Consider the following 14,558-nt stretch of genomic DNA (forward strand, 5'->3'; position numbering starts at 1 on the left):
GCATTTTGGGTTTTCATGAGCTGTATGCCATAATCATCAGTATTAAAACAATTAAAGACCTGAAATATTTCAGTTGGTGTGCAATGAATCTGAAATATATGAAAGTTTCATTTTTATCATTACATTATGGAAAATAATGACCTTTATCACAATATGCTAATTTTTTGAGAAGGACCTGTATGTATATATGTATGTATGTGTGTATATATATATATATATATATATATATATATATATATATATATATATGTATGTATATGTTTGTATATGTATATATATAATGTATAATTTACATTAGGGTTTCTACTGAAAGTACATCACATCCTATTATATAGATTTATGATTGGTTACTGTTGCAATCAATGACTTCATGAACATTATTTGCAGGTACATTCAAGACTCTGTCAAAGGTCTCACAATATTCTTTACAACTCATTAAAAATCCAGAGAAACAAAAATATTCAAGCAGTCCACTGTCCTGCAGAGGCTGCTCCATCATCCCTGTCCCGTCATTCTGTACAGATCTCTGTCTCTGGCCTCTGAAGAGCCATATTGGCCTGGAGGAAGGCTCCCTGGCCCAGTGCTGTAGAGTAAGCCCGGTTGCTGTGGCTCACTGAAAAACCTCGGGTTGGGTATGATTTGGAGCCCCCATGTTTTTGAAATGAGGCCTGAGGTGGTGCTGGGTGGTAATCATCCAAGTTGTCATAGTGGGACTGCACAGATTTAGTGCCGTGTTTCTTGTGGACGTAGTCTCTGTCCAGGTCCGGTTTGCTCTGACTGTAGGTCTGTTCCTCTCGGATATTGTGGGCTTGTTCTCGGGGGGTCTGCTCGTCTGTACTGTGGTGAACACTGGATTTGACTTTAATCTGGGGGTGCTCAGATTCGGGACGCTCGTAACGTGTTTGGACGTTCATCTTGCCTGCATAGTCCTGTCTGTGTTTGGACCTGCTGACCTCTCCAGTCTTGGCATCATGTTGGACAGCCTCCTGCTGACGGGACTCACTGTGGCTCAAAGAGGCAGGGAGGGAGTGGGACGATGGGCATTTCTTGGAACTTTGTTTGAGAAGCACATCAGACTTGTCGCCTGCTCCACTGCCATGTTTCTCAGCCTCCATGTAGATGAAGACATCAGGATCAGACACCATGTGTCTGGGGAGGCAGCGTCCGTCTTTGCTCTCAGCTGCTACCAGCACTGCTTTACCTGGGTCTGATTTACTTCGCAGATGCAAGTTTTCATACCCTGAGACATCTGCTAGTGTGAAGAGACCCATATTGCCATACTGTGAGAGGACAGGGCCTCTTAGCTTCAGTCTGGCCCTGCTCTCCCTGCGGATGGAGTGCATGCGAAGCCTCTCTACTTCCTCTGGATCCCAGTGAGAGTAAGCAGCAGCTTCCTTGCCCCTGTGACCTGGGGGCATGTCCCTGCTGACAAAGCTGTGCTCCTTTCCAGGGGTAAAAACGTGATCAGCAAGGTAGTGGTACCCAGTGGCCTTCCCTGCTGGTCGCCCAGCAACAGCTTTGGCATCTCGACTGTCATAAGAGTGAAAATCCCGGATTCGGATCGTGCCATAAGGGTCTATGTCATAGTAAGGTGCCTCTAAGGGCCCTGAACCAGAGTATGGACTGTAGCGATAGTGGACCCGTCCATTCTCAAAGTAAGGCTGCAGCTGGGTGACATGGTAGTCAGCCTGTGAGGACTGGTGTGGGGGCTGCTGGTAGGATTTGCACTGATGCCCAGGCCTATAGTAAAAGAACAGGTCTTCCTCTGGGGGAACCTCAGTCCTTTGGATGGGCACTGAGTGAATATTGGAAGGAACATGAAATGAATGCACCCTGCGGATCGTGGGGTAGCTGTGGATTCTGTCATGGCTGTAACCTTGGTGACTTGGACCTGGTGACACATGGACACTCCGGGGGGTTCTTCTGACCTTCATAGAGTGATGGTATGACCTGGGCCCTAAAGTGCTGTACCTGTGATCTACTCGGGCACTGTAAGGTATCTGAGACTCAGACTTGGACATGTAGTCTGCTCTATAATTGTGAGGAATTGACTGCGGCTCCGGATGAACAGGCCTTTGCTGGTAGAATGTTGTCCCTGGAGGTTCAGTGAGGACTGGTTCTCCTTTGACATGATATAGCTGAGCTGGCTGGTGTGTGAAAGATCTACGAGGAGACAGAGGGTGATGGGGCGGAGCTTCCTCCTGGTGGCTGGCCTGAGAACCTTCATCAAGGATGTGATAAGAAGCTTCACTTTGGCTCAGAGCTGCTGTAGCCAGTTTGCTTTCCATGGTGCGAGTAGGAGGAGCAGGGGGAGTGGGTCCACAAGGTACATGGGGCTTTACAGCCTCTGTACAGGGCTGCACTGGCTTTATATCCTCCCAAGGTTTCTCAGCAGGTTCAGCAGAGGTGGGTGGTACCCTTGCACTGACCTTGGAATGGTGAGGTTGGTTCTGGGTCTGGGTGGGAAGCTGTACTGGAGGACAAGTTTGAATCTGAGCTTGGTTCTGCTGCTGAGTTTGTGTTCGAAGTTGGGAGGGTGAAACCACTGGCTTCTGGGTTTTCTGAGCAGCTGAGGGAAGTTGAACTGATGGCTTTAGAGGGACTGGTAGTGGTGTAGTCTCTTCAGCTTTGATCTGAGAAAAAATACAAACACACACACAAAAAGGTTTTATTTGTTGCAGTGGCATGAAAAGTTTTCCAGTTTTAAGCATACCTAAACTACAGTATATACAGACTATGGATGCACTGATGCAAATACCTTCACAAGGGGCCTCATGTACACAAACCTGCATGGATTTCCTACTGAAACATGGCATACACTTAAATCTTGAAAACAGCGTATACACAAATAAACCCAGATGTATGAAACCGTGCATACGCATGAATCCAAGTGCACTTCCTTTATGCCCCAATCAATGGGGAATTCAGCACACATGAGGAAATACCCGACTCCTCCCTCGACACTCCTCAATTTAAAAATATAATATAGATTTAAATCTGCCCAGCACCTGAGGAATCTCCTCTCTGCACTATAGAAAAGTACGTCTAGATGCAGGCAAAAGAGGAACTTCACGCAATGTGAGTTGGAGACATTTCTAAGTGAGATAGAGGCTCAGAAAAACATTCTGTTTGGGTCGCTGTCCTCTGGCATTAACGGCAAGCTCAAGAGGAGTGCGCGGGACAATGTGTGTAAATGCTGTGGGGTCAGAGCAGCACACCCACAAAAATTAGGAATAAATGGTTAGACATATTAAGATGATTTAATGAATGCACTCACCAAGAAGCCCCCCCCCCCTCCTTAACCCATCCCGCTCCGTGCCAGCTTTTTGTCTGTTCCAACCATGCTGTTTATTAGAATGAATGAAGTGTGTGTGTTGAACCAGTCCACCTCACCAGTGTTGGTTAGTTGTTTTTGCACATCTCTTATAATTCACACAGTGACTGAATAAAAATGCTTCCCGTTGAACAAATTCATCCTGTGACGGTGCTTTTATAGCAATGTGTGTGCAGTCGATTGCTCTGATTACATCAGGAAAACTGGCTGTCACTGCAAACTGTGCTTTAATGTTGGCTTGTTCAGCTGCATTGTGGGTAATTTGATATTCCTGGTTGACATACGGATCATTCCATCCCACACAGCTGGCATGGCTCAGCTCAGGGTGGACTGGTTCAGTCCTGATCGGTCTGCCAGCTCCCTCTGGAATGACCTGTTGCTATAGGAACCCCAGTGTGGTCAGCAGCTGCATGTGTACGGGCAGTGCATGGCTCCTCACTGTGTCACACTCCAAGACTGACATCAGCTCCAAGGACAGGTCCAAAAGGATTGTCCTAAAACATCTGATGACCCAGTTGTCATCGTTGGCCAGAACATCCTCTCTGTCTCTAAATACACGCTCTCTGAGTATTGCTCCATTTGTTAAATCCTGTAATAAGGCTGAAGCCGTTGTTGTTAAATAATTTTCTTTCTGCACCACTTTGTGCAGCTTTAATAACCACTCATCTAGTTGCATGCATGTGGATGTATTAATTGTTCAGCATGTGTCTGGTGTGTATAATAATAGTTCTCACATCATCAACAGTTTCCCAGCATCACCTCTATGTGTCGCTAACGGACCAATAAAAACATGTACGTCGTCGTGAAGTTGGCGTGCAGCTGCACACATTTCCACAATCATTTCATTCTTGATGCATCTCAAGTTTTGAGTGAAAAAGGACGTACATCATGATTTTGTGCCTTTGTACATGAGGCCCCTAGGCTGTATCCATATGCGTTTATTTGTACTCATGAAAGTGTTGATACTACAGTACCAATACCGCTTTACTGTAGAGTGATGCTTACCTCTCAGTTGAACAGTCAGGAGTTTGAGAAGAAGCAATGTCAGCAGTGTGAGGAAGATTTTTTTTTGGTTCGCTGTCCAAATCACAATTTATATCACTTGGTGATACCATAACGTTTTTTTTTTAATTGCCAATAAACACTACTAGAAGTAGAGGTGGAGGCATTTTAAAGGAAACGGTGGTGACAAAAGCAAAGTGGGCTGCAAATTCTGCTCAGCAAAGTTATCAAGAGTATGAAGAGAATCTAGCACTTTCAACACAAGCATTTTGATAAAACCTCTAAAAACCAACATGATGTCAAGTTCAAAGAGCTTGCTAACAGCTGTGGGAAACAGCTGCAGTCTCTTACTATTATCGAGGTACATCCTGAACCATGCACCTTACTAGGGCGGCTGTGGCTGAGTGCTTAGAGCAGTCGTCCTCCAATGCAAGAATTGGGGGTTCGAATCCACCAGAAGTCACATGCCAAAGTGTCCCTGGGCAAGGCACTGAACCCCTCATTGCTTCCGATGTTTGTCCCATCAGTGTATGAATGTGATAAAGCTCTGATTAGTCTCTCTAGAATGATTTGTTCAATTAGCTTTGTAGCGATCTAGTAGAGTGCTCTGTGAATTGTGTGAATGGGTAAATGAGGACACAGATTGTAGTGTAAAGCGCTTTGAGTATCTTGATCAGATAGAAAGATGCTATATAAGTACAGTCCATTTACTTATATTGAGGTACACACTGAACCTTGACTTAGGCGTACTATTACACTACTAGTATTAACATATACATTGAGCCAAGAGATAATGTGATTGGGACAATATTTACCTGAAGAACAGTATGTGTTAACAAGTGACTGGGAGTGGGGGCTGGAGCAGCATTGGATGAGCAGCTCTGAATGGGGGTCTCTGTTGACGCCGGCTGCTGCCTCTCTGGACTGGTCCTGTATGGAGAAGTCGAGCTGGTCGAGCAAGGAAGCCTGACATACTTGTATGGAGTTTTTGGTGTGGTGAAGTCTGTGTCCAGTTGAGTTCCAGATGGAGTTGTGAAGGAACTGTATGACTCTTTGATAACTGGGCTGGTTCCTTCTGCTGGCTGCAGTTTAACTGTGGGACTGGACGGGCTCAGACAGGACGAGGCTTTGGTCATAGATGTGGAAGTGCTGTTAGGGGGTGCTGCTCCCTCCTCAGATAAAGTCTGGAATTTTGGGAGCTGGTCTTTAATGTTAGACATCTCCTGCAGCTGCAGAGGACACCCCAAAGTGGGGGTTTGAGGTTGAATGGAGACCTGCTGGGCTGATTCAGCGAGGGCCGGGATCAACATGCAGGTAGCGTTTTTAGGAGGGAGAGGGGGAGGAAGAGCAGGAGGAGGAGCTGTGGAGCTGAGGGAGTATTGAGTGAGGTCCTTTGAAGAGGCTGGAGAAACAGAAGGAATGAGTGAATCAACACGAAGGTAAGATGGTGACAGGTGCTTTCAGAGGAGGGAAACAGGTGAACATGCTCTTTCAGATAAATTTTTAAAAACAATACAAATTTAGTAGTTTAGATAAAAATGGAAAACGTCAAAACCTAAATAGAGCTGGGCGATCTATCGAGCATATTTGAAATATAGTTTTATAAATCAGTTGTGCTCATTTCTTTCTTCTGGTTCTTGTGCCTCTGAGTCTAACAGCCTGCGTTAAAGTTTCAGACAGTGGTTATTAAAGCTGAACACTGCTCGTTATATTCAGCTCACAGCTTGGTGTACAGATTTCACACTGAGGAGTCAGTACTGACTGTATGTTGTCACTGTGTCGGTCAGAACATGTTTCAGATGTTCAGAGTATAAGAGAACAGATCTAAGGCGCTTCGCCACCGTCTCAACTCTTGTCGGTCCCACTTCACACCACATAAGAAACATTATTAAGAGCCCGTCCACTGCCAGTACCCACCCCCACTCAGCCTGGTTTATGGGACCACCTTGTTCATGCAGACTGCTTCGAGGTGATGATGTTAATGTAAGCAGACAGCAGCCGTTGAATGGTCAGCAGAGCTACGTCACTGGATGACCTGCCCAGTAAAAGTACAAACTAACCTCCACTTTCTCTCTGATCGTGCTGAGTGAGTGTTGTTTTTGCTATGGAAACTCCAATATTAGTGCCGTGGACCAATGATGAAGTACAGACCTTCCTAACTTTATTGGTCAATAACAAAGTCCATGCTCAATAATCCAGGTATACAATCTAACATTTTTCAGTCAGGTCATCTGGACAGTTTCTTTTTTTGTGCTGAAACGTTTCGCCTTCGATTCAGAAGGCTTCATCTGTCAAGGAAACACACAACAAAACCGATTCTTCCCCCAACAGCTTACTCCAAAGTGGAACAAACCAGTTTTGTTTGTGAAAAGATGGTCTCTTTGGTACGCCCCCTCCTCCATCGCGGCCCTCTTCCTTGTTGACAGTCGTGCCAAACTGGTTGAAAACAACAAAGTCCATGCTCAACAATCCAGGTATACAATCCAACATTTTTCAGTCAGGTCATCTGGACAGTTTCTTCTTTTTTTTTTGTGCTGAAACTTTTCGCCTCTTCCTTGACTGATGAATCCTTCTGGATCAAAGGCGAAACGTTTCAGCACAAAAAACGAAACTGTCCAGATGACCTGACTGAAAAATGTTGGATTGTATACCTGGATTATTGAGCATGGACTTTGTTGTTTTCAACCAGTTTTACACGACTGTCAACAAGGAAGAGGGCCGGCAATTGAGGAGGGAGTGTAACAAAGAGACCATCTTATCACAAGCAAAACTGGTTTGTTCCACTTTGGAGTAAGCTGTTGGGGGAAGAATCAGTTTTGTTGTGTGTTTCCTTGACTGATGAAGCCTCCCGGATTGAAGGCGAAACGTTTCAGCACAAAAAAATAAACTGTCCAGATGACCTGACTGAAAAATGTTGGATTGTATACCAGGATTATTGAGCATGGACTTTGTTGTTTTCAACCAGTTTGACACGACTGTCAACAAGGAAGAGGGTCGGCAATGGAGGAGGGGGCGTACCAAAGAGACCATCTTATCACACAAGCAAAACTGGTTTGTTCCACTTTGGAGTAAGCTGTTGGGGGAAGAATCAGTTTTGTTGTGCGTTTCCTCGACTGATGAAGCCTTCTGTATGTATTTCAGCATAAAAAAAGAAACTTTCCAGATGACCTGACTGAAAAATGTTGGCTTATTGGTCAATGCTAGGATTCAGTATGAGCTGGACGATGCCACAAGAAATGAGCACATTTGCAGAGAGATGTCAGAGATTATGGAGCAGCATGGCTACGCCTGGACCTTTAAGTAGTGCCGGGATAAGCTAAAGAAATTAAAGTCCGATATTAGGGTGATTAAGGACCACAACGGGCAGAGTGGCTCAAACACAATGACTTGTTATGATACTGCTTGTTTTGCTTTGATGATCCTGCCTACAGAGCGGGGAAATAAGTCACAGTGGCAAATCACCTCCACCTGAGAAGAGCCGGTAAGACAAGAGCCGAGTGGAGTTTCATCTGACTCTTGTTGATTTGGAAGTAATTTGTTTGTCGCTCTGGTCCACTGTCATCAAGTCGTACCTGGGTGTGGTGACTGGTCAGACACTTGTGCTCTGAGCTGTTGTTGGACAGAATCTTAACTTTGGTTCTGGAGCTGACTGATAAAAGTCTCTCCTGCTGTTGGATGATGGGAGACGACAGCTGTAAGGTTCAGGTTTTTATCTTCCTCCCAGTACACAACTGCATCAGATGTTGCTGGTGAAGATTCTAAGTCATCCAGGACATGATAAACTCAAAAAACGTTCAATACAAAAACAACTGGACTTCATTTGTAACAGAAGACGTTTCGCTCCTCATCCGAGGTGCTTTCTCAATTCAAAGAGCAGTGAGTGACGGGTTCAGGTTATAAGGCTGAGTGAGACACACATACACACAGATACACATAAATACGTAAATTGTCAAGTCACACCTTAACAGTAAGGGTTTCTTAAGGTCTTTGTTACTCTAATTCACAGATGAGGCCCCTCTGTTCCCATCAGGTGTGAAAACTGGCTGGGAATCAGTCTTAAAGTTGCATTACATGTTTTTGAAAGTGAAAATCTGAGGCCTCCGCCTCTGTTAAGTGATGGTTTTTCTCTTTTTACATGAATTGCTTCCTTCACCCCCCTCTCAAACCAACTGTGTTCTTGGCTGTTCATCTCCACCTCATGGATAAGGGACACTCTTTTGAGGACCAAAATGTGCACATTTTGGACCGAGAACACAGATGGTTTGAGAAGGGGGTGAAGGAAGCAATTTATGTAAAAAGAGAAAAAAACATCTCTTAACAGAGGAGGAGGCCTCAGATTTCCACTTTCAAAAACATATAATGCAACTTTAAGACTGATTCCCAGCCAGTTTTTACACCTGATGGGAACAGAGGGGCCTCATCTGTAAATTAAAATGGACTGCACTTATATAGCGCTTTTCTATCTTATGAAGACACTCGAAACGCTTTACAACACAATCTGTGCCTCATTTACCCATTCATACAGCACTCTACTAGATCTATACAAAGCTAATTGAACAAATCATTCTAAAGAGACTAATCAGTGCTTTAGATCACATTCATACAGCGATGGGACACACATCGGAGGCAATGAGGGGTTCAGTGTCTTGCCCAGGGACACTTCAGCATGTGACTGCTGGTGGATTTGAACCCCCAACTCCTGCATTGGAGGACGACTGCTCTAACCACACAGTCACTACAAAGAGTAACAAAGACCTGAAGAAACCCCTACTGTTAAGGTGATGAGGTGTGAATTGACAATCTACATACAAACCGGATTCCAAAAAATTGGGACACTAAACAAATTGTGAATAAAAACTGAATGCAATGATGTGGAGGTGCCAACATCTAATATTTTATTCAGAATAGAACACAAATCACAGATCAAAAGTTTAAACTGAGAGAATGTATCATTTTAAGGGAAAAATCTGTTGTTTCCAAATTTCATGGCATCAACAAATCCCAAAAAAGTTGGGACAAGTCTATTTTTACCACTGTGTGGCATCCCCCCTTCTTCTTACAACACTCAACAGACATCTGGGGACAGAGGAGACCAGTTTCTCAAGTTTAGTGTTGTGGCTTTTTACCACAATCGTGTTCAAGACAGCTGAGACGGTCACCTTAGTTCAAAAGATTTAATTGACAAACAGGAGTTACAGATATTCAGAGACAAACATTAACATTTGGAAAATATATGCATATATTTGGAGCATTAAAGAACGAACCGTCTCGGTGTGTGCTCTCCCGGAAATGCTCGCTGGGCGTGTGTTATTTTTGGCTTTTATCAAAGTTTGAGAAGGCTAGCTTTTCTGATTGGTTTAGACCTGAGGTTGCTATGATTACGGGTCTAGCCCGCCCCCTCAAGGCCCCCTCTTACTGCATTCCAGAGATAAGTTTTATGGAAGCTTGGTTTCTTTGTCTGCGTTTAGACTGTTAACACTCTGTTGTGGAGCATCTAATCATGAATTTATTATTAAGAGAGAACCTGAGGGATTTTACTTAGTCAAACTATATTAAGTCTAAATTAAAGAAATGTGTTCTAGCTTTTATTTATGTTAATCAGTGTGTGTGTGAGCGGCCAGGCCACCATGTGCTCAGAGAACAAAGAAGGACTCTTCCCTCCTGAGTTAGTCAGTAGTCAGTATCTTACCTGCCCCCTGGCTTATTTGATTGCTTGTAATATATCAAATGTGAACTTGTAAAATTATCATTAGCTAATATGAGATTATATGTAAAGGTAAAAATAGTTAGAATTAGTAAACCTTTTCTATAAATATAGTTCAACCCTTGAAGAAAGACACGCACACACTTTGTATAACATGACATTTGAATGCTTGATAGGAAATATAAAAAGGTATAAAAATATGAAATCCAACATTAGAAATAGGAATGCTCTCCCATTCATGTCTAATACAGGCCTCTAACTGTTCAATCGTCTTGGGCCTTCTTTGTCGCACCTTCCTCTTTATGATGCGCCAAATGTTCTCTATAGGTGAAAGATCTGGACTGCAGGCTGGCCATTTCAGTACCCGGATCCTTCTCCTACGTAGCCATGATGTTGTGATTGCTGCAGAATGTGGTCTGGCATTGTCGTGTTGAAAAATGCAGGGTCTTCCCTGAAAGAGATGGCATCTAGATGGGTGCATATGTTGTTCTAGAACCTGAACATAGTTCTCTGCATTAATGGTGCCTTTCCAGACATGCCAGCTGCCCATGCCACAAGCCCTCATGTAACCCCATACCATCAGTGATGCAGGCTTCTGAACAAAGCGTTGATAACAACTTGGGCTATCCTTGTCCTCTCTGGTCCGGATGACATGGCGTCCCAGTGTTCCATAAAGAACTTCAAATCGTGACTCATCTGACCACAGAACAGTCTTCCATTTTGCCACACTCCATTTTAAATGACCCCTGGCCCAGTGCAAATGTTTGAGCTTGTGGAGCTTGCTTAGAAATGGCTTCCTCTTTGCACTATAGAGTTTCAGCTGGCAACGGCGGATGGCACAGTGGATTGTGTTCACTGACAATGCTTTCTGGAAGTATTTCTGAGCCCATTCTGTTATTTCCTTGACAGTGGCATTCCTGTTTGAGGTGCAGTGACGTTTAAGGGCCCGGAGATCATGAGCATCCAGTAGAGTTTTACGGCCTTGACTCTTACGCACAACAATTGTTCCAGATTCTCTGAATCTTTTGATGATGTTATGCACGGTTGATGATGATAACTTAAAAGTCTTTGCTATTTTACGCTGGGTAACACCATTCTGATATTGCTGCACTATCTTTCTGTGCAACAATGGTGGAATTGGTGATCCTCTTACCATCTTGGCTTCTGAGAGACACCGACACTCTGAGAAGCTCTTTTTATACCCAATCATGTTGTCAATTGACCTAATTAGTGTTAATTGGTCTTCCAGCTGTTCGTTATATGCTCAATTTCCTTTTTCCAGCCACTTATTGCTACTTGTCCCAACTTTTTTGGGATTTGTTGACACAGTGAATTTTGAATCAACATATTTTTCCTTTAAAATGTTACATTTACTCAGATTAAACTTTTGATCTGTCATCTATGTTATATTACGAATAAAATATTGACATTCGCCATCTCCACATCATTGCATTCAGTTTTTATTCACAATTTGTTTAGTGTCCCAACTGTTTTGGAATCCGGTTTGTATGTATGTGTATCTTATAACCTGAGCCCGTCACTCACTGCTCTTTGAATTGAGAAAGCTCCTCGGATGAGGAGCGAAACGTCTTCTGTTATAAATAAAGTCCGGTTGTTTTTGTATTGAACATTTTTTGAATGCATCCGATGTTGGATTAAACCCTAACATGAATTTTAAAAGAGGATTGAAATGTACAGATGTGTACTGTACGTTGTGATGAAGCTCCAAAGTACTAACGTAAACTTAAAAGTAAAGCACTAAGTATTTTTATCAGAAGCTCGTGTGGCTTTAATGTTGATTCGACTTTTATGAGAATGTTTTATTTATGTTTTATTGAGTCTCTTAACTTTCACCTTCATCTGTTGGTTTGGATTGTTAACGTAAAAACAGGAACAAACTCTGGGATTGTCAGGAGGTGCAGCAAAACTGCTGGCATAGCCCTACAGAACCTCACTGATCTACAGAACCTCACTGACCTACACAATCTCACTGATCTACAGAACCTCACTGACCTACAGAACCTCACTGATCTACAGAACCTCACTGACCTTCAGAACCTCACTGATCTACAGAACTGTTAGAGTATTTTACTTTATCAATTGATCGTTTAAACTTATACTCATTTAAACTGTTATATAATGCTGTGAAACCTTTCTCTACTGACTTGTTGGAAACTCACAGTTCCTGTTTTGATAGAAACTGCCACGTCTTTGTTACCTGAAAACCACCAGATCTTGTGTTTCTTGTTTGCCATTTCTACTTGCCTGGATGTTTGCCATTCCTACTTGCCTGAATAAAAAAGGAACGCACGCTGAAACAAGTGGGACTTTGTTCTGACTTCGGTCGAACGCTGTCCCTCTTTGCAAAGATACGTTCTAGAAATCTCATTCTTGTCTCCCTTGTGTTTTATTTAAGGTACAGGTAAAACCCTGTCATTTAATGGTGCCGTGGACCCGGATTTCCTCATACCTGTTTCACGGTGTGATCTGATAAGGACGCGCCGCAGTCCGTGCACGGCAAGTCTAAAAGTCCTGGGACGTTCTCCGCAGGCCGGCGTTGTAGTTCTGACTCGGACCATCTAGAGCAGATTGACGGAAATCCACCGGACACCACACGGGTTGACAAGAAGTGAGTATAAATAGTATTGTTTCATAAATTTGCTGAAAAACGGTATTTAACTAGTTCAAACTGAACCAAGACCTTCAAATTTTAAAGAAGTGAGATTTTTTAACGATAAAGTTAAGGACTATGTGTAAAGCCTAACTATAAAAAATCAAGACCTTCCCAATAAGTGAGGCAAATTCAGTCAAGACCTGAAATACAGTGAGACCAATTTGCCAAGACCTTAAGTTTAAAAGTGAGGTAAATTTAGTCAAGACCTGAAATACAGTGAGACCAATTTACCAAGACCTTAAGTTTAAAAGTGAGGTAAATTTAGTCAAGACCTAAAAATAATTAGTGAGACTAGTTACCAAGACCTTATTGGATTTACAAGTGAGGTTCAGCTAAAAGAAAAAAGCCTTCTTTAGACGCGTCTCTGTGACTTTCTCACTGTTCCTATCTTCTCTTATTCTCTTTTGTGAGTAAATGTGTGAATGCATGAATAACTGAGAGGAGTTACAAATAATATCACACTACCCTGAAACCTTGCGGGGATAACGTACGGTCTGTGTGATTTATTTTTAAACCTCTATTAGGAACTTAGGTGAAGCAGTTCGCTGGATCTAAAATCCTTTGCTGCCCTCGGGATTAGAACCCAAAGTGGGGAACCGGGACTCTCACAGGAGAGTTCTAGAAGCCTGTTCCACCAGGGGGCGCTGAGGAGTCCTTGAGACATTTTCAGTCGAAGCTGCTCACACAAATCTATTAATAAAACACAACGTTGAACTATACCTATCGATCATGGGAAATAAATAAAAATGAAAAACTTAATGAAAAGTGACAGTGTATAAAGATACTGATAAATAAAATATATATATAATAATAACAATAATAATAAATAAATAATGAGCCAAATGACACTTGCTTGTCTTTGACTAACTATTTTTGAAAGCACAACAGGAACAGCTTTTATTTTGTTCCTGAGTGTGTGGAAAAGCTGCGGTGTCACTTTAAGGGAATGAGAAGCTTTTGGAATGCTTATCGCCCGCTGCTATGAGCTGAGACTAGTATTTTGAGCCTGAAGGGAAACCCACCCAGACTGGTTATGTATGTTAGGCAGTTGTTACATTTAATCACACTGCCTCAACCCTTATGGAGTTGCAGTAAGTGGATAAGGAAGTGGTATTGTTGGTATTGGCTAGAAAGTGGAAGGAGTTGGCATTGGTATGTCAGAGTGTGCAGTTTCTGAGTAGAGAAAATAAACAGGAAAAGAAAAGCGGGGTTCCGCCTCCAAATGAGGAAGACAGAAAGAGGCCATCAGCGCCCGCAGTGGTGGGGCTGTATCCGTGCCTGGACATCGATGAAGGTCAGCTAGACAGTCATGTCAAACACAGTTTTTTTTTAACTATGACAAACTAGGCAGCCTGTCTAGTTCAGGGTTGGACGCTGTGCAGCCAGAGGTGACAAAGGATGAGGTTGTTGGTGATCCAGCTTCACATGGGTTGAATTGTTCACTTATTAGGGTTCCAGGCCCTGGAGGGGGACAGGCCAGGTATAAACCTTTTGCTATTGGTGATGTGCAGGCGATAGTAGAAAAGTTGCCCACACTGTCAGAGGGTGGAGGACGTTGATTGGATCAGCTTAATACATTCACACTCCATGAGAACATGCACACACACACACGCACACACATACACACAATCAAGCTGTGCTGAGGTATGCAGACTTACACAGAACAGGGAAAGAGATTATCAGATTTTGGTGTAGTATGAACATATGCTGTCATATATTCATAGATAAAACGGATTCTTTCATTTTTCTGGACTGTATAATGACGTGCATCTGAATTTAATAAAATGTGGACGTGAGACGTTAATTATCTTTGACTCACCAACGACAGTGGGTCATTTATTAAC

General features: G+C 43.0%; 1 protein-coding gene across 1 annotated transcript in view; it reads right to left on the reverse strand.

Annotated features, from left to right (window-relative positions):
- Positions 1-419: 419 nt before the first annotated feature.
- The window catches only part of arhgap32b (Rho GTPase activating protein 32b), a 468,773-nt gene continuing 454,634 nt past the window's right edge, over positions 420-14,558 (reverse strand). The window contains exons 17-18 of the mRNA XM_037687644.1: positions 5,152-5,738; positions 420-2,633 (exon numbers count right to left, since the gene is read on the reverse strand). Coding sequence (XP_037543572.1) covers positions 510-2,633; positions 5,152-5,738 — 2,711 coding nt within the window. The 3' untranslated portion in view covers positions 420-509. The remainder of the gene's footprint in view (positions 2,634-5,151; positions 5,739-14,558) is intronic.

This window comes from Nematolebias whitei, chromosome 14 (genome assembly GCF_014905685.2).
Source record: "Nematolebias whitei isolate Nwh7 chromosome 14, NemWhi1, whole genome shotgun sequence".
In the NCBI taxonomy this organism is placed as follows: Eukaryota; Metazoa; Chordata; class Actinopteri; order Cyprinodontiformes; family Rivulidae; genus Nematolebias; species Nematolebias whitei.